At 40.8% G+C, this 23,714-nt stretch overlaps 1 protein-coding gene across 1 annotated transcript in view; it reads right to left on the bottom strand.

Annotated features, from left to right (window-relative positions):
• SDCCAG8 (SHH signaling and ciliogenesis regulator SDCCAG8) overlaps nucleotides 1–23,714 on the bottom strand; it is a 111,214-nt gene that overhangs the window by 3,299 nt on the left and 84,201 nt on the right. Inside the window, exons 16-17 of the mRNA XM_064158653.1 lie at nucleotides 4,411–4,537; nucleotides 2,573–2,656 (exon numbers count right to left, since the gene is read on the bottom strand). Coding sequence (XP_064014723.1) covers nucleotides 2,606–2,656; nucleotides 4,411–4,537 — 178 coding nt within the window. The 3' untranslated portion in view covers nucleotides 2,573–2,605. The remainder of the gene's footprint in view (nucleotides 1–2,572; nucleotides 2,657–4,410; nucleotides 4,538–23,714) is intronic.

Here is a 23,714-nt window from a genome sequence, read left to right as displayed (position 1 = left end):
CCCGTTCTTTGCCCACTGGCAAGACACTACTACAGGAGGTGTGGGCCTCCCACACCTGCAGATTCACAAACTGAAGAGCTAAGTACCAGGTGATGCAGCATTTGAAGTGTCATGTCAGGGCAGTTAGACATTAAACAGAGGTCTGCCTGTATCCACTCCTGTCATAATTCATCATCTCGGACTAAACTCCATCTGTAAAGCAATGATTTTCTTTTTGCCTGCTCAAAAAAATCCCAACCAAACAAAAAAACCCCAACCCTCAACAGCCACCCCCTGTCTGTGGAATATGTCTTCCTGTTACAAACATCAAGAGGCACTACTTTGCTCATTTAGACTACACTAACCTACTCCCCCCAGAAAAATTAGGTAGTCATCGAGGCTCCTGAAGAACAGTTGAGAGCCATGTCAAGATCAACCTGAATCACTTCAGCATGAGAGATGGATGACCTCGTTTCCTGGACATAAAGCTCCCTTTGTTGACCTTTTTTTCTTTCATTATATGTTACAAAACCACTGTGATACTTAGGAGCACATCAAGCATTACGTTCACTGCTGGGACCTCGCTGAACATTCATGATGATGCAAGAAAACAAAAGCACTGCTCGGGAACAGATGCAATTCTGACAGTACCTCCCATCAAGTGACTACAGTGGTGAAGATGGTGCTAGAGACACAGGTGAGTATCTTTAAACTTCTGTTTAGAAGGATTTCTGGTCACAGGAAAACTCACTGTGAAGAAGACACCTGTAGTGAGGGAGGAGATTGGCCTTAGTGGCTCAGCCATACAGAGAGCACAGGGCAGTCCTGAGTTCCTGCCAGGGAGGGGCTAGCCTGCAGGAGGTTATCTTCAGGGTGTTAAGGCAGAGCAGCAGTGTGCAACGACAGCCCTAGCTGGAGGTAATTCCGAAAGTCTGAGTCATGTCCATGTGCTCTCACTGGCTGAGATGCCCAGCAACTCCTTCTGGCAGCAGGGATCCAAAGGGAATTATCAACCAGGACAATGTATTTCTGTCAAACTTGATGGATGCTAAGGCAAAGTCTACAAGTGAGGAGCATCCCACCTTTCAGGAACATACTGAGTGGACAGGGCTAAGGTCTGTAGTAACCTCAGTTTGGGTGTTTGCTATCCTACACACATTTGCATTTAGTACCTGTACGGGTGAGGAGCTAAATATCCCACCCTTCTGATGTGGTGCTGCAATGTTAGAGAGACTTTCAAAAGCAGAAACTTAGCACTTGAATCTTTTGCAAACTTTCAAAACCAGAAGTGTAAATCCCACAACTAAACCTTTGACTAGCTTTACATGGACCTGAAGGTGCTACAGCTATCTATTAAATATCAGTGTAGCAGCCTGATACACAGCCCATGCTGTAAGGTCAGGTGATGTTGTCATGCTGGTCCTTTTCAGCTCTATGAAAATTAGAATGTATCTTCATCCCATTGTAGCCAGGGAGTTATTCTGGAATAAGGCTGAGGCTCTTTCAGTAATAGGAGCTTTAACACTGTTATTATTTTTAAAGCATGTCATTCACTGCTGAGAAAGATGTTTTTGAAAAATACTAGTAGTTGCATTGGTTACTCCTTCAGCAAGGCTGCTAAACAGCCTTTCAACTCATGTTGCCTATGAGGGAATCCAGCACATAGCAGGATCTTTTATGATGAAGTCATCATAAAACCCAGAGTTTTCTTCACAGTGTCTAAGAAGTTTTCAAAGAGAAAACAACAGACTAGAATGTGGCTGGATTTAAAGACTGGGTATTTTCTTCCTCTTTCAAATACTAACAACAGACATCAAAACTGCAGTGGGTATAACCTGAGTTTTGAAGACAAATCCTATGAAGGTTATGAGCTTGTCAGTGCTGATTTGCTTTTTGCCTCCCCCCCCCACCTTTTAGGTCAGCTAGATTGAAACAAATGATGCAATTTTAAAATTGCAGACTTGTAAATTAACCCCCCCACACTTAACTCCTGTGAGGCAACAGAAACAGCTCTAAATATGTGGCAGTACTGTGTCTTCAACAGCACTGCTCCATAGACAATTCTGTGTTTCCTTCAACATGACACTAATTTTTATGATTAATTACAGAACAAACTGTAGCCTTGCTGAAGAAATAGAGAGGATTCTGCTTCCTCAGAAAGAAAACACTATTGGACTTGACAGAGCTAACCAATTGCAAATCAAAAGACAAACACCCAGTGATTGTCCAGACCAAAAAGTACCTATGAGAAAACTTGAGTTCTTCTGGAAGCTCCCCACCTTGCCAAGTGTTGTTTGTCCTCCTTTCTCTCAAAATTTAAATCTTTAAGACCTTTTTTTTTTCCCCTTTCTTTTTCACATTCTGCCAGGCAAAAGAGTCTTTGTCATACAGTCCTTCTCCTAAAATTTAAAGTGCTTAAAACAGCCCAACCAAATACAAAAAGCTCCAACAATTTCAACCCCCCAAATATTTCAAGCAGTTCTTTTCCCTTTTGTCTTGAAAAGTTTGCCAAATTTAACCCACATGTGCAAATAGTTTTAGTCCTCTTCTCCCTCCCCTCTCTCCCCCTATAGGATATAGAAAAACCACCTACTTCTGCTCCTTTCTCTTGATGCGTCCCAGCCTTTCACTTGGTTCCATCTGTATCGTGTTTGAGCTCTGCATCCCGAATTTTCTCCTGAAATAGGCAGCTGCAGTTACCAACAGCTTATGTTCTGAGGTGCATTTTACATCATTTTTAAAAGATCAGATAGGATTGGTTTCTCCCCACCCCCAAAAAATATTACAAAGGAGATCTGTTGAACAACACAGTAAATGTGGAGTGTAATGTCACTTGTGCATTGGAGCAACACCAGTTCTGCAATACATAGCTCTGTCTGTAGTTAAAATCTCCCATTTATGGGGAACTGTTCTTTAGTTTTCTTAAACCAATTGTCTGCTATTCCAGCAGCTCTTCTGGGCTGAGTTCCAGTTCCCAGAGAACCACTGCTCCTTTAAATAGCTGCAAATAGATTTTTATCACTCGGTTTGTAATAATTTTTTTACATCATTCTTCTCCTCTGAGTGTTCTCAAAAAGTATCCTCTGGAGCACAATTAACTTGTAATGAACACAAAGGAAGAAGCTTTTGCCACTCAAATCTTGATAGCAGCGTAATATCTGAATGATTTTTTCCCCTTTTGTATTGTTTTTGTACTTTTGCCCAACATCATAAAAGCACACTCGCTTCCAGATAAAATAGCTTAGCACTGGCAAAACCCCAGTGGACCATGTAAAATCACATTAACCAAGAGTGCTTCCCTTGCACAGAAATGTTAATTTTCCTTTCTGAACATACATCTCCTTAAACTCTTACAGAGAGTGCAGTATGGTTGCCCTGGAATTTGCCAGTAGTTAACTACCTGCTGATAACTTTACACTACCCTGAGCTACCAAGTTTGTCTACTACAATAGGAAGTGCTGTATAACCAAAGACACTGACCTGATTAAAGGCATAACAAAGTATGGTTATTATTCTCTTAGGTTAAACATTTACTAAATCTTACAGCTAAAAAGCCTACTAAAACCCTGTACCATTTAAATATTTTAAGGTTCTACAACAATTCATGTTCTGTTCACTGCTGGCTGTGCTGCTGGACCAGAGTTCCTGCACTGAATGCCTTTTGTTACCCTGTTAACAGAACTCCAGTAATTCTGGGCAAAGTCGCTAGTTTGCAAGTTAGAAAGCATTATGATATGGTTGAATTAGTTCATTTACTTAGTCACAAAATGTGGGTTTCATTATTTGGTAGTTGTACTGGAAACCTCATTCTGTGCTTGTGAGTTCCCCTCTTACTGAAACAAATAGTAGACAAAGAAAAAACCCAAACCATGCAGCCTTCTCCCTTATTTCCACAGCACTGACTGACAGAAGAGCAGTGGCCAAAGAAAAAGGCAGTAACAGCTCATGCAAAGCTACTGGAATCAAGAGTCAATCCTGCTGGAGGTGCAGTACACTGACAGTGCTCAGACTGATTTCACCCTCACCATCTCACACTCGGGCAAGTTGTAATGGAACAGCAGGAAAAATAAATTACTTGAAAAAATATGGAGGGTGGGGGGTAACCGTAAAGTGGTTAATAATTTGTTCTCTGAAAAGGGAACATAAAATCTGACAAGAAAGCTAGGAACTGTCACCAAGAATAACTTCTGCTGGTTTGCTGTCATTTCGAAACACTTTCTTCATTTAGTTTAGGTTTAAGTACAACTCAGGTCCAGCTACCAGTCTCCTTCCAACTGCATGGGGTTTTCTTGTATTTTATTAATAAGGTAATGCCTTATTTAAAGCAACAACAGCAACAGAGTCTAACGGCTGAAGTGAGACTGCTGGCAGATTTCTCAGCTAAAGCTGCAGAACATTCCCCTCGGACTGTCTTTTCTTTTGGCACAGTACCTGTGTTCGCAGAAACTGCACCTCTTCTGTAAGCAGCTGCTTCTCTTTGAAGAGCTGATTCTGTTTGTTGAGCAGCTCCACTAACTGCTGGGCAGTGGCCTGGCAGTGCTTGTCAAGCTGCTGTAACCTGGGAAAAAAAAATAGATAAAAGGCTTGCAGAGCATCTGAAGTTGGAGTTCACAGTAGAAGCTTTGATGTTTGCCCTGGAGGGTGTAGCTCCCAGAAGACACAGCTCGGTCTGGTGGTTGGGCTGAGACAAAAGTATTAGTCTGAGAATGGGTATTGAGTATTTTCCATCTTCACACTTTAAATGGGCACTTTTTAAAGGTCTGCACTTCTAATTTAAAGCTTTAAAATGACAGGACAGCAAATTTGTTTTGCCATGCAGTCAGTGGGAACTGCAGGACTCCATTTTGATACCTGTAGCTAACAAGCTTGACACACTGTAGTTGATGCAGTAACCTTTTTCCTGAAGCACACACACTAACCCAGATTATAAATCCAAACACCCCAACCCCCTGACAAACTGGGCCTGAAGTGACAAACATTTCTCCTTTCTGTCCACTGCTCTTTGCAACCTGCTCAATGTCCACAACTCATTATGGAGCACAACACTTATTTCAAGAAAGCTTAGCGTTAAGCACATCAGCATCTATCCTTTAACAGCATAACAAAGTTTCCTGAGGTGGCACCTAAAGAGCCCATCACTCCCCAGAGCTCCTCGTCAGGGACTGCAAAACAGAGGGAACAAGCTGGCAGGTATCAAGACACAAACATGCAGAGGCTTTTTGCTTACACTAGAAAAACAAGTGCCAGAGTTAGGACAACACTACTGTAGACAGGGCAACTGCACCTTTAATCCAAAAGGTCAGTGTGGTGCATTATGTCCTTGGTGACTCTATTACTCCTGACACAAAAAATAAACCCTGTCTGCATGGGATCTAAGCACAAAAAAGGCTGGAAACTGTGTTTCTACATTTAATACATTTCACTCTTCAAATAGAAATGTCTTTAATTAGTCCTTTCAGGTATCTCAGCAGCTTTTTAACAGTAGTCTAGGGAAAATCCTAACATCTAAACAGTTAGGGAGCAGAAGCTGACTCTGGTTTTGTCAAGTTTAGGTCTAAACTTTTCACTTAGAATCATAGAATCAACCAGGTTGGAAGAGACCTCCAAGATCATCCAGTCCAACCTAGCACCCAGCCCTGTCCAATCAACTAGACCATGGCACTAAGTGCCTCATCCAGTCTTTTCTTGAACACCTCCAGGGACACTGACTCCACCACCTCCCTGGGCAGCCCATTCCAATGGCAAATCACTCTCTCTGGGAAGAACTTCCTTCTAAACTTGCTTTTGTAAAGTATTTCTTGCTCAAAGTACCGAAGTAGACCTTCAGCCAAACAAAGTTTTTAGGTTGTGTCACTCAGGCAGGCTGTGATTTTAATGGAATTAGTTATACACTTATAATTAAGGCATGTGATTTCCTGACTCTTAATTTCAGCTCTCTGTGGTGGTTTTGACTTGTATAATTGTCATAACTCATCAAAGCTAATCACTCTTGAGTATCCACATTCTTAGCCAGGATTGTTCAAATAACTGCATTAGTAAACACCCCCAAATCTCTTGATAAGGAGCTAGGACAATCCAGCTGAAATGAAATTGCTGAAATCTTTGTCAAAACCAGTATTTGCTGATCTGTATCTGACAGCCAACTTCCTTAAAATCAAACTGCAACAATCACATAGCGAACAGTGAACATCCAACCATATTCCACACTGTCCTGTTACTCTGCTAACATTTCCATTCAAAAGGGGTTTAAGGAGCTGCAGGAATATCTCCTGGGGATCAGAACAAAACTAAATTAATCTAGCTGCAAACAGCGACAGCTGGTTGTATATGTCCAATGAAGCAAACAAAACCACCACTTTGATAGCACAGGACACTCTACTAAATACACATTTAGACACTCTGAGCTTAATTTACCACTCCTATAGCTTCCAAACTATACCAGGTTGGTACAGGAGCTGTTCATGCTTCATTTCTTTACTAAAGGTGATTTCAGGGTTGTTGAACTTCAAAAAGCCAGAACAAAATCCAAACCCACAGAATCCCACCTTTTTACTGTTCTTTGTTTTGTTGTTCAAGGCGATAGCTTTCCCACAAGCATCTTGCTCCTAGGGAGAGCAAGAACAATGATGGTGTTTGCTGGAGGCAATGTAGTTTCAGACTGGAGAGCTGAGTTCTGCTCACTACTTTGCCATTGATTTCCTTTAACTTGAGGAGGAAATGTGACCTTACTGCACTTCTTCATCTGGAATAAAGACATCTTCTAGTCCTTTATTTCTAGACTACTTATTACTTTATAGCAATACTGGTAGGGAGGTGTAACTGGGAACTGATGTCTTCACACAGCCCAAAGAAGAGCTCTACCACTGCTCTATCTAACATCTTGAGTCCATCAAATACTCCTCATAGCACAAGTGCCCAACTTAACAACTACCAACTACAGTCTGGATTCAGGGCCTTAGTGTTTTAAGTTTCTGCTGATTTCTACATTCAACTAACAATTTCCCATTCTGTTAGTGTTCTAAGAATGAGAAACTCTCTTGCACAAAATTATTATAAGTGGCAGATGAAGAAAAAGATAAGTTCATAATCTCTTTGACTCATATCTCTGCAGCAACATGATAAGCATTGCCCATTGCTATAGCAGGGCCCATTCCCGGTGCAAGACCAAACACTGCTGATGCAGTCCCAAGGATATTCCCTTCCCAAGTGTTCCTCTCCCCATGCAGAGAGAAGGCTCCAGCTGAAATGATACTACTTTGGTGTGAGGAATTTCCTCCAGTTCTGGCACATGGAGATAAGCCACTTCCAGCTCATGTGAATTTTCCATCAAAACCCCCACTTTCTACCAGATACTCACCGGCAGCCTGTGACAATTTTAAAACCATTAGTGGATACAAGCCTAGTATGCTCTACTGGAAAGCTCTATATCTCTTCCGATCATGAAAGGGTGATTCAGATATGTTAATATAGAGAAATCTTTGTTTATGACCACAGTACTCAGGTCTGCTTTTCTGCTTTGTAACTTCACCACTCCCCGCATTTACATTTAGACTGTCTCCTTGAGCAGAGGGAGAAAGGCACCAAGTGGGGTTGGACTTGCAGGCCACAACTTCACTTTGCTCTGTATTTATCTCCAGTGCTAGAGTACGAGGTTTGTAACATTTCTTTCTGCAGTTCTGGGTCATGATGGATAACGAAGAAGTAGTTCTAGTCAGTGCAGATCTTGCTCTGTGAAGTCCCTGTTTACCAGTCTGCTCTCCCAAAACTGCTACCAAGCTGGCCCTCGGTCCACACGCTGGGACTACCAGCCTGCTTCGGTGCATTTAGCTCCTGAGGACAGGCTGTGGGCCCTCTTCACAGTATCTGCTATTATGTGTGACATGTGCAGCACAGCCACACATTCCCATATGCATTGTATCTGGCCTGCCTGCTGATCTCGTAAATGATTCAAGATGAGAAATGAACAGCTCCACCCACATTCACTGTACTTCCCATATGTTACAACTGCACATCGATGCCTGCCATCATTTTTACAACTGGGTGACAGAACCTTCTGCACATTTTGCTAATACGAGCGAGTGAGGTTGCACGGTCGCCACATTCACTTTGGCAGCACCACCTACCAGCAAACATTTGCAGTGTCTTGACCACCGTATCCTCACCCTCCATTCCAAATGAGATCCTGTTTACACCCAAGTGGCAAGATCTGTCCAGCTGGGATGGCGAGTGGCTGCTCCTCCTTAGCCTGGGAGTGCCAAAGGGCAGGAACGGACTCCATGCTCTGTAATGTTACTTCAAGGCACATACAGCTCTTGTACCTCATTTAAGCTTGGACTACTTACAGGGCAATCTGGCACTAAGGAATAAGCTCCCTTTTGATTGTGATGGTGCCCTTCAAACAACTCTCCATTTGCCACTCTAAAACAAAATTCCCGTTCCTGTAGGGAGGCAGGAAAGAGGCAGCTTTGTCAGACTGGTGATTCCACAGAACAACAAAACTAAGGCAACACTAGCTGCAACTTACCCTTCAAGGTGAATGTTTTACTCTGATCCTCAGTACTTGGAGCATGTATACAGCTTTATGTCAGAATGCCTCCAGTTACCTCGCTGCTTTGTACAGCTATGAAAGACTACATCCCTCACTTTGGACAGCAGTAAATTTGGCTCTGAGACTAGGCTACACCCTAGCCTGTCCAGAAATTAAATAAAAAGGGCTAGGTAGGTTTTGTTATATTTTGACATCTGCTGGTAAACAACCACTGCAACACTGTGAAGAAACTAGGTGGGACATCATGCATAAAGCAGAGCTCTGGCATCAAGGTGATTGATTTTCACCCAGAAGAATAAACTTTGAACTTCCATTGCATGCAGCACCACAAAGCTGGACTAGCACCAACAATGCTGCATTTAGCCATCCCCTTGGTCTGAAGCTAGACAAGAAAACCTGAAACTTCCTTCTTTTCTGTAAAGACACACTGCTGAACAAGGGGCACCCCCCAAGGCTCTTGCTGCAAGCTCCCTGCCCTGAGGAATGAACAGGTCAGTTAATCCACAGGCAATCTGTGGTGAAGGGAAAAGCTAATACAACCTGTCAGTCCTCCTCTGGGTTTTAAAGTTGATTTGAAAGAAATTAATATGCAAGGACCTGTGAGTACTGCCCATTCACCCAGCAGCAGGAATCAGTCCTTGACACAGCAGAGGCATTAAAAGGTTATTTACTCTTTCAGCACAGTGGAGTTACTGATGTAAAACGTTCTCACTCTACTCTGTGGAGCTGAATTTGCTGAAATGGTGTGATTGGATTGCAGCAACCTGCAGCAGCTAAATCACCAAATCCAATAACCATGCTGCATTTACTGGCACACATCTTAATTAGGTTTTAATACAAGTAATCTGATAACTACTTCTGGCCAGGCAGAGCAGAGCTGTCAGAACTGAAAGGGCTGTTATTGAGTGGTTCATCCGGCACGCTGCTGCGGCCGTCTCCCCACTGACCCCGCCAAAGTCCCCATCTGCCGGTTGCCAAGGTAACAGAGGGCAGCCTATCGCGCCCAGCAGTGCCAGTGACTGATAGGGAAAGCGGGGTGGGTGCTGCCGCCGCCAGGCATCTGGTAGTGAGGCTCACTCTGCTAGCCACCCAGCACCAGGGCTCGCAGCATTGTAGGCGAGCTGGTGTTGGAACACAGTTCCTGCTGCCCCTCAAAGCCCCAGATCTTGAAAATACTTCACTGTGCAGCAAAACTGCCTTTAAGAAAGATTTCCCCTGTCAGGGTAAGAGCGCCAAGATGCTGGTTTCTAAGGTCACTCTCGCCTCACTTGTTTGCCTGTAAGTGGACACAGTGATTCCAAGGGGGAATCGTGAAGATCCCTGCCATGCTGTGGAGACACAACTGAAGGGGACTCAGCCCCCACATGAAGGCAGTACCAGATCTGGTAATCAGTCGCTTGTGAATCTCAGGTATTTTTAACAGGGTGAATTTTAAAAGCAAATGCAGGTTTAAGAACAATTTTTGGTAACAAAGGAGCAAGATAATTAGAAAAGAAAGCAAAACCCTGCAGACCTCCCACAAGCAAATGTCTACCTGCCCTTATATTTTTTTTCAGGACATTGTGCAAATTTGCTATCACATAATAGAAGTGTTTATGTGTGATACTACAACCCAAAACAGAATATTAAAGTTGTATATTCAAATATTAGGACTAACAGAGCAAAGGTTTGCCATGCAACTCTCCCACTGTCTTTCCCAGCCTTGCTGGTCTCTTCAGGATGTAATTACCCACCACAATCCCACTGACAAATTTCAGTCTAAACTACAATTTTTGGCAAGCCTAATAAAATCACAAAGAACCTCAGAAGTGTTACAAAAAGAAGCCTCACACAAACTTTAAATACAAATTCTGGCGATCACAGCTAGCACTTGACACAGAGCAGGCACTGCCTAAGGTAATCTCCCAGTATGTACAGATAAACCATCAGGCTTGCCTTGCTTGCGTGAGTTTCTTGGAAAGACTGACTTGCTGCCATGCAAAACGTTCAGCTGCATGACTGGTGTGCATGGTGACACTGTTTCTGCAGCCACAGCTGCTCCAGATGTTGTCACTCCCCACCTGTCTTGTAACGGCAGCACCACAGGTCCTCTCTGCTTCCCACCTGAACTCTGCTACTTTGCTGTCTTCCCTTTTTATTGCACAAGTAGTGTCTTTTGCATTAAGACAGGAAAATTCATATTCACCACCTCTTCATATCTTGAATCAGCTCTGTGGACAGCTAGGACATTTAAACCAGCAGTAAAATTAGTTCTTGTATGAGCAAATGTGCATCTTTGTTGTTATTTGCAGCAGTGACAAATTCACACACTAAATTCTGAAGTAGCCAAATAACAGTCTGTAAATTTAGAAATGTAGATAAATAGCAAATTACTTTCCAGAGCTTTTAATGTCCTAAATTGCTTTTTACTGAGACTGTTGACCTATAGATCAAGACCTTGAGACAACCCTGAATAATGAACATTTCACAGCAATCCCCATACATTCCCAAAGTTTATATGGGAACATCTATACAACCCATCCTTTAACTAAGCTCCATTTTCCTATCTAGCTTCAAAAGCAAATCACCATGATCCACCTTTCTCACAGTAATCAAAGAAATAAAGTGTAAGAGAAAAAAGCCACACAGATCAAAACCATCACCTCATAACAGAAAGTAGGAACTATGGACAGTGAATAAGTCTCCTCAGTAAGGAAACACAGGAAGCCCCGACTTGTAATAGACACAGGGCAACGGTTTAAGGCACAATGAAACTAGTGTGTGTATATTTTCCTACCCTCTGAATTCCCTCTCAAAATTCTGTCGTCACATAAAAGGCCCAAACTGTCATTTGTTCAGGCAAAGGAGTGCAATCTACAGCATTTCCAGCTAAGTAAATTAAGCACTGTAGGCAGGACAAACTCACCTGACTTATGTTAACAGATGGTAACCAGAGACTAATGTCCCTTGCACAGTCTGGATTGGAGACCTAAGAGAGGATGCCCACATTTCACCATGAAACCTTCGACCCAGATGGTTCTCCATCGATTTTGTTTTATTCAAAACGTGTACAGGTAACCTCTAAATTCCCTTTTACTAAAGGCACTCTAATTTTTCCATGTACTTTTAAAGAATCATAGAATCAACCAGGTTGGAAGAGAACTCCAAGATCATCCAGTCCAACCTATCCCCCAGCCCTAGCCAGAAGTGCCTACACAACATCTTCTCCAAGAAGACAACAATCTCCACATGCTATGGTAACAATTACCAACAGGGTTTAATGAAAAGTTTACTTAGGAACAGTTGCTTCCCCTTTGTTTCAAGTGTCATGACTGACTATTAGAATGCATCTTCACTTCCATGGCTGGCACAACAAGTTAAACAAATAGATCATGTAGGAAATCTGAGCCTGGATCTATTCCTGGCCTTCTAATAGCTTGTTCTAACATGCTGAAGAGAGAACATTATCAGCCTGCTCTCTAGTTGGGAGGTGTGGCAGCTGGGTTTAGCTGGTATGATGGCCACTTTTATCCCTCCTGGGTTTTGACAGGAAGGAAACAATGAAAGAGAATGGATGGCAGGGTGAAAAAGATATGGTTGAAAGCTTCACTAATGTCTAGTTGTGTTTGAATCCCTAGACTGAAATGAGGCTTTTCCTCCTTTAAAGGAATTAGAAATAATGCAGTCTGTGCTAAGAATATGAATTCTGTATTGAATTTTGCTCTGGAGAAAAACAGTTCTGCTTTCTGTTTTATACCTATTGCTTAAAAATGCTTAATAAAACAATTATTCAAACAACTTAGTTTGATTATTAATTTATAATGCTGCAAAATACTTCAGGGGAAAAAAAATCATTACAATCCTCTACGGTTACAGGCAGACTCTGACTTTTGTTTATCTTTTAATATGTTCAAACCTCTGATTTTGTTATGTTTTGGACTGAACAGATTGCAAAAAAATCTCCATTAGGAAACAGAGTCTTGATAATCAGAGACAAACATCCTATAAAGTTTCAAAAGTGCTTCTCTCATGTTTACAAGGCTCATTCTACAGGGTACATATGCACGTTACTGAAATATATTTTTCCTGCATTTGCTTTGTTAGTTACAACTAATTTTGTCATCAATTTACTTTTAGCAAATGTGTGCTCTGTTTCCCCCACTGCTTACTCTGATTCCTCTTAGTTTTTTCATTGCTAGACAAACCTGAACCTTTCCAGACTGGTAGTTGATGTCCACATAAGACAATCATTCTATTCGAGTTAGGAACACTGCAAGCTTTTTAATACGATCTGACCAATCTGAATTCCTTCCTTCAGAAGCACTTTGCCTTTAAAAAGAAATTCCCAGCATGAACCTCATCAGAAGCGACATGTAACAGACAGTACATGTGGTGTTTGGGCAGGCAGCAGAGAATTGAAAAAGAAGGCTCCATTTTTTCTATCCCATGGCATGTGCAGAATGTGCATGTGGCCCAAGCTGACATCAGGCATTTGAAGCAAAAAAACCTGCTAAAACCATCAGCTTCTGTTAATTTACTTTGTCAGACATTGTCTTAATTAAAAAAAATACTACCACTAAAAGGGTAGTGCAGCTGAGCTACAACTGCTTCAGTTGTTTCTGACGGTCACAACTGCAGACTAACAGAACAGCTTTGGGTTCAGTCTTGCTTTCCTCACTGAGCCCAAAGTCTTGCAAACAGCAAGTGCATAAAGCTTATGCTTATGTTTATAAGGTCCCTTCCAACTCCTAACATCCTGTGATCCTGTGTGATCCACATTTGCTTATTTTCATGGTTCACACAGAGCTGCTTTGGCTTTTGTTAATTATAGTGAAAATAATGATACATGTGAGATTTGTATGGAATGTAGCTTTATGCCTGTGACAATACAAGGGCAGGAACATGACTTTAAATTGGTGACAGAGGTAGCTTTTTTGTGCAACATATTCAGAGAGATGCTTTCCATAGAAGCCCCCATTGCTCTCTCCACACAGACCAGATTGATTCCATTTGTGAAGTTAGCAAGTCTGGCCTACTCCTCTCCAGATACAGCTCTACCACACATGTATTTTTCCAAACTTTGTCTGGTGGGAAAATAAAAGGAGAATGGGGGGCACATACTGAGTCTGGATCTAAAGAAAGAGCTCAAAGCGGCTCAAGGTGGGCAGAGGAGCACAGGATGTGTATGATACAGGGAAGAGCTGTGCTTAGGTATGTGCAGATATATCCAAGGGACATTAGAAGGCTTCAGGCTGTATTTTCCTATTAGTGCTGGTTGGCCAAGCAAGCATGCTCCCACCTCACAGGGAGCATTCTGTACCAAGGATGTGTCCACTTGAGCCCAGCTCCAATCTCCCTAGTTCTGTAGAGACTGAATGGAGCCTCACAGCATCAAGAAAACACCAGCTGCAGAGGATGCAACATGGAAGACCAAATATAGGGGAGGTGGTGAGGGTTACACAGAAAGATTTTTGTCTTGAGAAGGGCTGAGACAGAGTTGCACCCCAAGAAGCCAGAGGTTTTCTTGAAAATGAGAAAAGTTGGAGTATTGTCAAGCCACTTTCACAGAGCTCAGCTCTTGTGAATACAGAGGCCATTTGGTGTTTCTGTTTGGATTATGTTAAAAGCACAGTGAATTTCCAGATGAAGTTAGTGATAACTGCAATTGTTTAGAAGCACTGAAGGAAAGCATTTAACAGAAAACACATCTTAAAAATACATTAGCACCTTATGGGCTACATGACAGTCGCTAATTCATTCTATATATTAGTCCAATTGTACTCTGAATTCACTGCATTCACACTAAAGGTTATACTCAATCACTACTATGAAATACAGAGATTTTATTCCTGCTTTAGAGGCAAATATCACTCTACTTATTTTCAGAATAATAATAATAATAATTAACTCCTCCACAATAAGAAAAATACAACTGCAACCAGGCAGTTTGGAGACGAGTATCAACACACTAAGAACACAGCCAGTGGGAAGGGTCAATTATGCCCTTCTGGTGGCAGCAGCTTAGCTTCTCAATGAAAATAGCAGTGCTGCTGGGTGTATCGTGCAAAATAAGAATACAGGTAACTCCTGCCTGGCTCTTCCACATCACAGCTTGGCTCACCCATCAGCTATTACCAGACCCAGCACAGGCATTGCTCTATGGAAAGGCAATTTCCATCAGAAGAATTCATTCTGTCCACAGCTGTGCACATGCATGTAGAGACTCTTCTGTTTCCTACATATTTTAATTATTGTCAAAAATTCTAGCAGAACTGCCAGTCTTTTCGTGGTTGAAAGCTGAAGAAATACGTTATCAATTTCCTTATTGCATCTTCCACATAACTATAAGAAAAGTACTTTCCCCCTTAGATTATATTGAAAGGTTTTGCTTAAATCTGTTTGGTAAATTAGGCTTTTTTCTCGTGGTATCTCCCCAGGTTCTAGTCTTCAGTGGAAAGCAACAGTAGCAGTTCTATAAAGCAAATGTTTGAACAAAGAAAACTCTTGATACACTTTCGGGAGCCAAACATTCTCACATAAGTAGTTGGACAATTCAAATGAAACGCCTGAGATCACTAGCAGAAGATAAAGAAAACAAAGCTGTGTCTCTGTTTAGAAATACATCTACAATTTTTGCTCTTCTAAGTAGGGCTACAGAAGACAAACCCATGTGCAAAATGAGAAGCGAGAGACCCACCTATTATCAATGACTTGTCACTCTAGAGTCAGTAACTAACTCTGACACTGCTGCTGCAGCACAAACACACTATTACTCAAAATACACTATTAAAAACCTACACAGAGAAATATGCATTTCTGATTGAAGCACACAGTTTTGATAATGTGCATCACAACACTGGTGAGCTAACATGCTAACACGGTGCATAAAACAGCCTCGATTACTGAAAGACTAAAAGCTCAGCAAATGCCCCAAGAAATCCTGAGGTCCCCATGGGGGCTCACTGGTTTGAATGCACTCTTCCTCAACAGTCACCACCAAGAGCCATCCAGAGAGATGCTGGTGGTCTTGGCATTGCTCCTCGTGGACAACTGTCCCCCTCACACCTGGTTCAGCCTCAGCTGAGGTGAGGTAATGAACAGGCCAACAAAATGAACCCAAGCCTCCTTCCCAAGGGAGGCTACTTTTGATCAGCTTGAGCAACATATGCAGGCTTGAGCAGGGGGGCATGCAGGCGGCTCAGGAAAAAGCATGCGCTGCTGTAACTAAACTGCAGATTAAGCTGAGGACTGCTGTTTCCTAAGCTCCAGATAAGAAGCCTTCTGGAGAGTAAGAAAAAAAAATAAAGGAAAAAAAAGGCAGTAATTGTACTTTCACTTTTAAATGATTGTGAATTTAGGCTCTATTGGAACAGCATTTGTCTCAATTTGAGAAAGTGTGCTTTTCAGCAAAGATCCTCAGTAGGGAAGATGCTTCTGCAGTTAATGGTTTGTTTCTAACGTCTCTGAAACCATTATGTTACCTGCTCAGCAACTGTTTACCTACAAATCAGTGTTTGGGCATCCCTCATGTTATTTACTTACATAAAAATTGTGATGTGGGATCATACTATACTTAAAGGTATCTTCAAATGCAATAATACTAATTTTATTGAACTCTTTCTATCACAACATGGGATTTTCAATTTCCTTTGACACAAACAGTATGGGGGAGATAAAGCTGCATTTACAGGTGTACTAAGAGGCCTAATTTTGTTGAGACAGAGGAATTGGGACTTCTATTGTGTGACAGCAGAGAAAGAAGTAAAACATATTTCTCTTACAGATCTGGACACAAAGCTTTCATCGTGATTCAGAGTAACTCCTATCTCCTATGAGCTCTAACATGAGCTACAGAGGCTTCAGTTTTAAAGCACATGAAACCCCACCAAACCCTCGATTTTGTGTTGCTAAAAGGAAAAAAAAAAGGAATTTTGCCTTTAATAGGAGCAGGCCCCTTGTTTGCATAAAGAGTGACTTGTCAAACAGAATACAAATGCCAAGCTGGTATGTTACAGCCACAGGCACAATTGCCCAAATCTTGTTTCTAGCTAAGCAAATCCCAGAGAGAGCAGTTTTCCCCCAAATCTGGGCATTGGTTACAAATGCAATGAATTGGTGTCTCAAAGTGCTCACGAAGGATGCAGGAAATCTGCAGAAGGGCACAAGCTCCTCATTTCAAAGAGAGGGTATTTTCAGTATGAAAAATGAGAGAGTGTGAAAAAATTCTAACCACACAATAGCTCCCTTTTAAGTATAAAGTTCAGAATTAGATCTCCCAAGTTTCCTGTACATTAAAAGAAGAGCAGAGAATAATGATCTAAAAATCCTTCACAAAAAACCAACAAGCAAGGATGAAGCAGTACCCGCCTGGGGGCCAATTGCCTCTCCAGCAGCGGTAAGGCTGTTACTAGGCTTGCAGTACCATTTGTTCCATTACACAATCTCCTGAAGCCTTTTACAGAGAGCTAAAACAACTGCCTGTACCAACACGACACATGGCTTTCCATCCCGACTCTTTGCTAATCCAGACGCTCCAACCATCTTTCTTTAAGATGCCATATGGTTGGCAGAAGCCTGTAGATCTAGCAGCACATCTGCTTGTATGTTACTTCTCCCCTCCAACTCCCCCCTCCACACCACAAAAGAGAGAGCAAATAATTATTTAACATGAAACCAGCTAAACTGCATTTAAAGAGAACAGGGATTATTTAGCTCTTGATATTTAAAAAATATAGATTATCACAGGAGATTCTTTTTCTCTCACTGATTTAAGAAATACAAAGAAACAGAACAAAAAACTGAAAGGCACCAGGGCAAAATGATCACTGTATTTGAATTATTTAAATGACTGCTATTTCAGACCTTATGCCCCAAGATTTATTTCCCACATTAGTGTGCCACTGAAGAAGGGGCTGATTTTTTCCTTGGCTTTTGTCAGAGGTGAATTAGAGAAGCAGACTAAGAAACTATAATACACCAAACCATGCTTTGTTAAGCAAGCAGAATGAGTCTGTATGCTAATGACTCTGCAGGAATACACTGACACACTCAGGTTTTTTTTGGTGTGATGAGCAAAGATTATCAGCACTGTTGAAATCCTGGTTGCACTGGCATGCAGGCATCCAGGTTGTCTCTTTAGAATCCAGATGCTAGGAAGACAGTTTAGTTTAGTGATGAGTTATTATTTGATCATTTTTAACATAACTGACTATAAAAGAAAATACATACTTTGGAGCCTGACATTTTGAATAAACCAACACTCAGCAAACAAACAAACAAACAAAAAAAAGAGCTAGAATGTAGAAATTACAAATAAATGCTCCTATGAAACTCTCATTGATTACTCTGTGGTGAATAACCATTGCAGCTAATGAAGGACAGACAGAGAGAGAAACGTGTAAGGACAGACGATATAATTTTGCAGTTCTGTCTGCTGAGGATTTGCAGCACTTTTTGTTCAGGAACACTGTTTCCTTGTTCAACTTTTGCATGCATCCGTAAAATAAAACATCAAAGAGATAAAAGATAACAGCTTTACCTCAAATGCTGCTCACATGTATTGCTCATGTGATTATCTGTGCAGAGAGAAGCAGTATGTAGCATAAGGACCAAGAAACACATGTGTATGTTCTAGCATTTTTCAGGATGAAATCTGATATGTATTTGCTCCCAACAGTCAAATATTTGCTCCTCATCAACCCTCCATCATAATGAGCACAAAACACTCTACCTTCACAAACCCAGCTTTTCTTACAATATGGAAGTGCCTGTGTCCAAACAGATTATGCACATTTCCACCCCTCCACACCCCCTCCTCAGATATATAAGAGTTAGTTTCTAAACAAATTATGGGGAGACTGTGTCCCACCCTCATGCAAAGAGCAGACCAACGCTGAGGTTTTGATTCAAACCATCACTTTTGAGGGTAAAATATATGGTTTCTAAGCTGTTTATTTATGGACAGTATTTCCCCCCTTCTCTGTCTCAAGGCTATTTTAAATGTCATGAAAATTGCTTTGGATAGTTTACATAAAAATAAAATTTTAAAGCCACTTTCTCATCCCATAATTCCACTTCCCCCACCCTGTTCTTGAAGTTCAAAACACACTTGAATTTCAAAGTGTAAAATCTGGCAGCGCATTGAATGATGTAGCAATTTAGTACCCCTTAAATCTGACACAGCTTGATTCACTAGCTATAATAAAGAAGTCTCTAGAAGATGTTTATAGCAACAAGGAATGTTTATAAGCTAACTATAGGCTAAGATTTCAGTTAGCTACATGCACACACTTCAATATTTACAAATTATGGAAAAAAACAAAACAACCAAAAAACCCAAAAAACCCACAACCAAAAACCCTAGGGAAAAAAAAGAACCCTTCTGGGTGAATCTGATCTCTGCAAGAGATGAGATCTATGATCTTATGATCTTATCTCTTGCAGACGTTGTGTGTTTTGTACACACGCTTCAGGTGTTAACATCCAAGCTTGTCCCACCTGTCCCAATCTTCTTAACTCTTCAGAGATGAGGGAGAATTCTTTCCCAGTCATCTGATTGTACACATTAATTGCCGCCTTTTTTTTTCCCCCTAGACAGAAAGAGCTTTTGCATTTTCCTACAAGCTTCTCAATTAGCTAAATATCACTTAATGGTTCTAGAAAGACTATTTCATCCATGTGCTATAGCAGTCTCAGCAGCAACTTTCAGTACTGAAGCCTGTATGAACATCAAAAACAATTTCAGCAACGGAGGACTCAGCAAACAGAGATCCTTCATATATGTGAAACACACACTGGATTAAACAGAATTTAAATTTACTGGCTAGGCAACAAAAAATGGTCCTAGATTTATGTATGAGAGAGAAAACAAACTTTGTGTATCTGCTACATCTCCTTGCAGGTGAATGAAAAGAAACCACGCATGAAATCTTGGCTAAGACTTACATCAAACTAGCTACTGTAGAAATAACACAAAAGTTGTATACTTTCTTACTGCTTGCAGGGTAACAAAAAAATAATACACTTAATTATCTTGAAAAGCAATGGGAAATTAGGAAGGTGCAGTATACATCAAGAGCTTCTCCCCTGAGTGCAGAGTTAACTGCACTGCTTCTTACACATGCTCACCCTTTATTTCAGATCAAAAGCACCAAGGAATTCACTAGGGTGGAGTTTGGATCACTTAAGAAAAAAGATTTGGTCTGATGAAGAATCCACCATGATATCTTGGTTGCAGCTACAAATGCAAAGCAAGTGTTTTTTGGGTTTGCTTGGGAGTTTGGGGTAGGGTAAGGTTTTAAAAAGTTTCATAAAAAAAAAAGCAATTCTTTTTATATGGAATAATCAAGATTATAAAAACGAATTTAAAGCTTGTGGTATTCACATTCTCAACATAGCTGAAATAGATCCAATAGTTTAAAGCCATCTACCTAGTTTTAATGGGCACTTCCACTTGAAGAAAACCAAAGAATTTCTACAGTAATGTTCAGAAATAATAGAATGTTTTTCCTCTTTTGAGACAAAGAGAAATGGGGAATTTAAAGCAAAACTGGAATTTGAAAAGAACTGCTTGGGGAAGTGGGGAATAGTTGCAAGGATTTTAACTTGTTTATTCAGGATCACATTGTCAAAAGAGAAAGCAGAGAATCCCTACACTGTAAAATGATGACACTTCATATTGGCATTTTTGATTTTGCAATTCCTGTTTCGGTATTTCTAGTTTTGGAGGGTGACTTAATGTACTTAATTTTAGAGGATACATTAAGGAAATATGACTTACAGAGAAATCAACAAATAAGGTATCTGAAAGATTTCAAATAACATTTCCATAAGTTTCATAGTATCAAAACTGATCTACTGTAATTAGTTATTATTCTAACTTTTAGGTATTACCCAATCCTATTTTTATAGTCAGGCTGATAGTTCTGAATTGCTTAGGAGCTTGGTTACTTTGCTTATGTGCATTAACCAATCCCCAGTTTTTGCCCTCACCTTCACCCTTTCCCCCCCCCCTTTATTTTAAAGAAACCAAACAAGTTTGGCTTTTGCTTGTACATTTTCAACTTTGTCATTAAATTGAAAAGAATGTTTACAAATTAAATAAGAGAAAACACAGAAACCACAAAAAAAGGTCCAAGATGTCCTGCAGTTCTGACATTGCAAATTTCTGCAAATGCCAGGGCTGGAACCATTATTTGGACTTTTAAGCTTTGCCTTCCTCCTCTGACACACAGAATATGGAAGCATTTGTGCTCTGTGTTGCAGCTTGTAACACACAAAGTGCACACAGGAAAATATGCATCCTGGCAAATCATTACTAATTCAATAATGCCATATTTTATATATGTATATATACACATATTTTACCACATACAAGTCCTGTGATCCTATTACTGCAAGCTGCACTTGCATTTATTTCTAGAGCTTTGTAGCAGTTTGACTTCAGGATTTTATCTGCAGTTTCATGTCTCCTCCACCACAGCATTGTTATAGTCAAAATTAATAGGCCAAGATAGTCTTCTAAAATTAAACTCTGATTTGAAAGGTACATCCGAACATTTGGGGATCTCTCTTCAGATGCTGACAGGGAGAGATGTGAGCGGATGTAGAGAGAATCTGGATGTATGCTTCACATATGGGCCTAACAAGAGCAATCTCTTCATATAAAGACACTATTTTGCATGCTAAGTCTACCTTGTTTTCTAATGGCAGCTGAAAGAAACGTTGGAATCTGGGACAGTTTTCCGCATCAGTGTCTGCTATTTAACTGCCTGATGTCAGAACTGTCTCTTTTCATAGGACCTCTACAGTTTGTTTTGTTGTTGTTTTAGTGTTTGTGGGTTTTTGTAGGGGGTGGGTTGTTTATGACTACTAATGCTACATTCTTAGGATATGTTGCTATTCTTGCTTATTCTACCACCCAAAGTGCCTTGAAATTATTAAAGTAACTTAACTGACAAAGGATTGACTGATTTATTTATTTGCAATGTTGCATTAGAATCACTGATTCAACAGTTACAGAAGAAATTTGGTATTTGGGATTGCCAAGTACTGAATGTTTTTAAGCATGAGTCCTTCATCTGAGCCTAGATCCAAACACACAGGTTTCAGGGACAATGCTACACTAGTTGGCATTTAGGGCTTTCTTTTGTACAGCACAGAATCCAACATGTCAGCGTAAGACAAAAGCAATGAGTAAGAAGTGGAAATCAGATCTTGGTTGCTAAGTTAGCTTGTCATGCACTAAAAGTTTGTGTGAAGCCATGTACCATATGACCCAAAGGCTCATTTTGCTCAGAAGTTTCCAGTTCAGTTAAAAAGAAGTGCAGTAGGAACGTTACAAACATGCAGAAGGTAGGACTTGTACTAGTGCTCCCTGTGTGAACACCTATTATTTTACCTCAATTTTACAGCTGTACCTGAAGCACAAAAATTTTGCCCAGAGAGGTCTGGAATAAAAGCACCAACGATCACTAATGTCTATGGCTTTTAACACACAACCATTTTACACATTTATCTTGGAAGACAGTTGTGGTGTCCCTATCGTAAAGAGGACACAGAACTGTTGGAGTGAGTCCAGAGGATGGCCACAAAGATGACTGAATGGCTGGAGCACCTCTGTTATGAAGATAGGCTGAGGGAGCTGGGGTTGTTCAGCCTAAGGAAGAGAAGGCTCTGGGAAGGACCTTAGAGCTACTTTCCAATAACAGAAGGGAGGCTACAGAAAAGCTGAAGAGGAACTTTTCATAAAGGTGTCTAGTGGCAGGACTAGGGGGAATGGTTTTTAAGAGGAGGGAGAGTAGGTTTAGATTGGACCTTAGGAAGAAGTTCTTTAATATGAGGGTGGTGAGATTCTGAAACAGATTGCCTAAAGTGGTTGTGGATGCTCCCTCCCTGGAGGTTTTTAAGGCCAGATTGCATGAGGCCTTGGGCAACCAAGTGTAGTTGAATGGTGTCCCTGCCCATGAGGTTGGAGTAGGTGATCTCTGAGTTCCTGTCCAACCTGAGCCATTCTACAACGATTTCCACACAGCTCACAGATGACCTGACACGTCAGGATGTATACCATGGTATGTATAAAATTGAAGCCTAACACTTGGTAAAGGGCTGTCACAGTTCAAAACTAAATGCTCAGAGGTCTTTAATAACTACCAGAACAAAAACATTCAGAGGATCAGGAAGTGACCTCTTGAACTCGTGTTTTAGTGACTTAAAAAACTATGGAAAACTAAACACAGTAGCACTGCTGAGCTGTGCAATCCTAAGCAACAGCACTGAGACAAAAAGATGCAGAATAAGGAGGAAAACAGCACTGGCAAACATGAACATGTGAGGTGCTATCCAAGGCTACCATAACTTAGGGGAAATCCTAAAACAAGGAGGTTGAAGACAGAAGTTGCTTCTTTGAGCAGCTAAATGATTTTGCAGCTAAATTACAGTGACAAAAGAGCCTTAATGGCTTGCAGCTACCTGAGTCACAGAGTTCACAAACAGGTCTTCATTTAGCTCCCACTCCCAAAAGAAATGAAAAATTATCTGCAATTTGGGGTCCTAATTAGGATGATAATTGGAAGAAGTTTCAAACCATCGCACTTGAGAATAACCTATGTATTTACACCCAGACTATTTTTGTGGGGAGAAAACTAAGACTTCAAGTACACTAAATAGTCTCTTACCTAACTGGGGTCTGAACCTCATTCCAAGTTTTGAAGAGAGAATCCAGACCTTTTGAGAGAACTCAGCCAGCAATTCAGGCAAAGATTTCTTCAAAGCATAAAGAGCCTTGATTATAATTTTTTTTTCATTTTTCTTTGTCCTCCTCTTTTTAAATAAAAGCAACATCTCTGATTTGTAACTACGGACTTTTGAAGGGAAGGGAGAACACAGCACTGCAAATAGCGAGTAAAGGTTTCAGTTTATGAATCTACTATCTCATCCATGAAATATCCAGGTTGTCTTCATCATCATTTCCAAAACACCACATTATGTACAGCAACAATGGAATACTAGGCTGGTCTGTTTCCCATATTTGCAGTTGGCTCAGCTGGAAAGTGAATACAGGCTACTGCCCCAGGACGAGTGAATAATTCAACTCAAATGCAATTTTGCACAAAATTACTTTCACAACTGGAAAGGGGGAAAAAAAATCAAGAAGAAACTCTTTGTTAAAGACAAGATTTTGACTTCTTTCCCCCTAACTAGTATTGTC

The sequence above is a fragment of the Pogoniulus pusillus genome, chromosome 18 (genome assembly GCF_015220805.1).
Source record: "Pogoniulus pusillus isolate bPogPus1 chromosome 18, bPogPus1.pri, whole genome shotgun sequence".
In the NCBI taxonomy this organism is placed as follows: domain Eukaryota; kingdom Metazoa; phylum Chordata; class Aves; order Piciformes; family Lybiidae; genus Pogoniulus; species Pogoniulus pusillus.
Note: the sequence above shows the minus strand (reverse complement) of the source record. Positions and strands in the feature narration are given on the sequence as shown.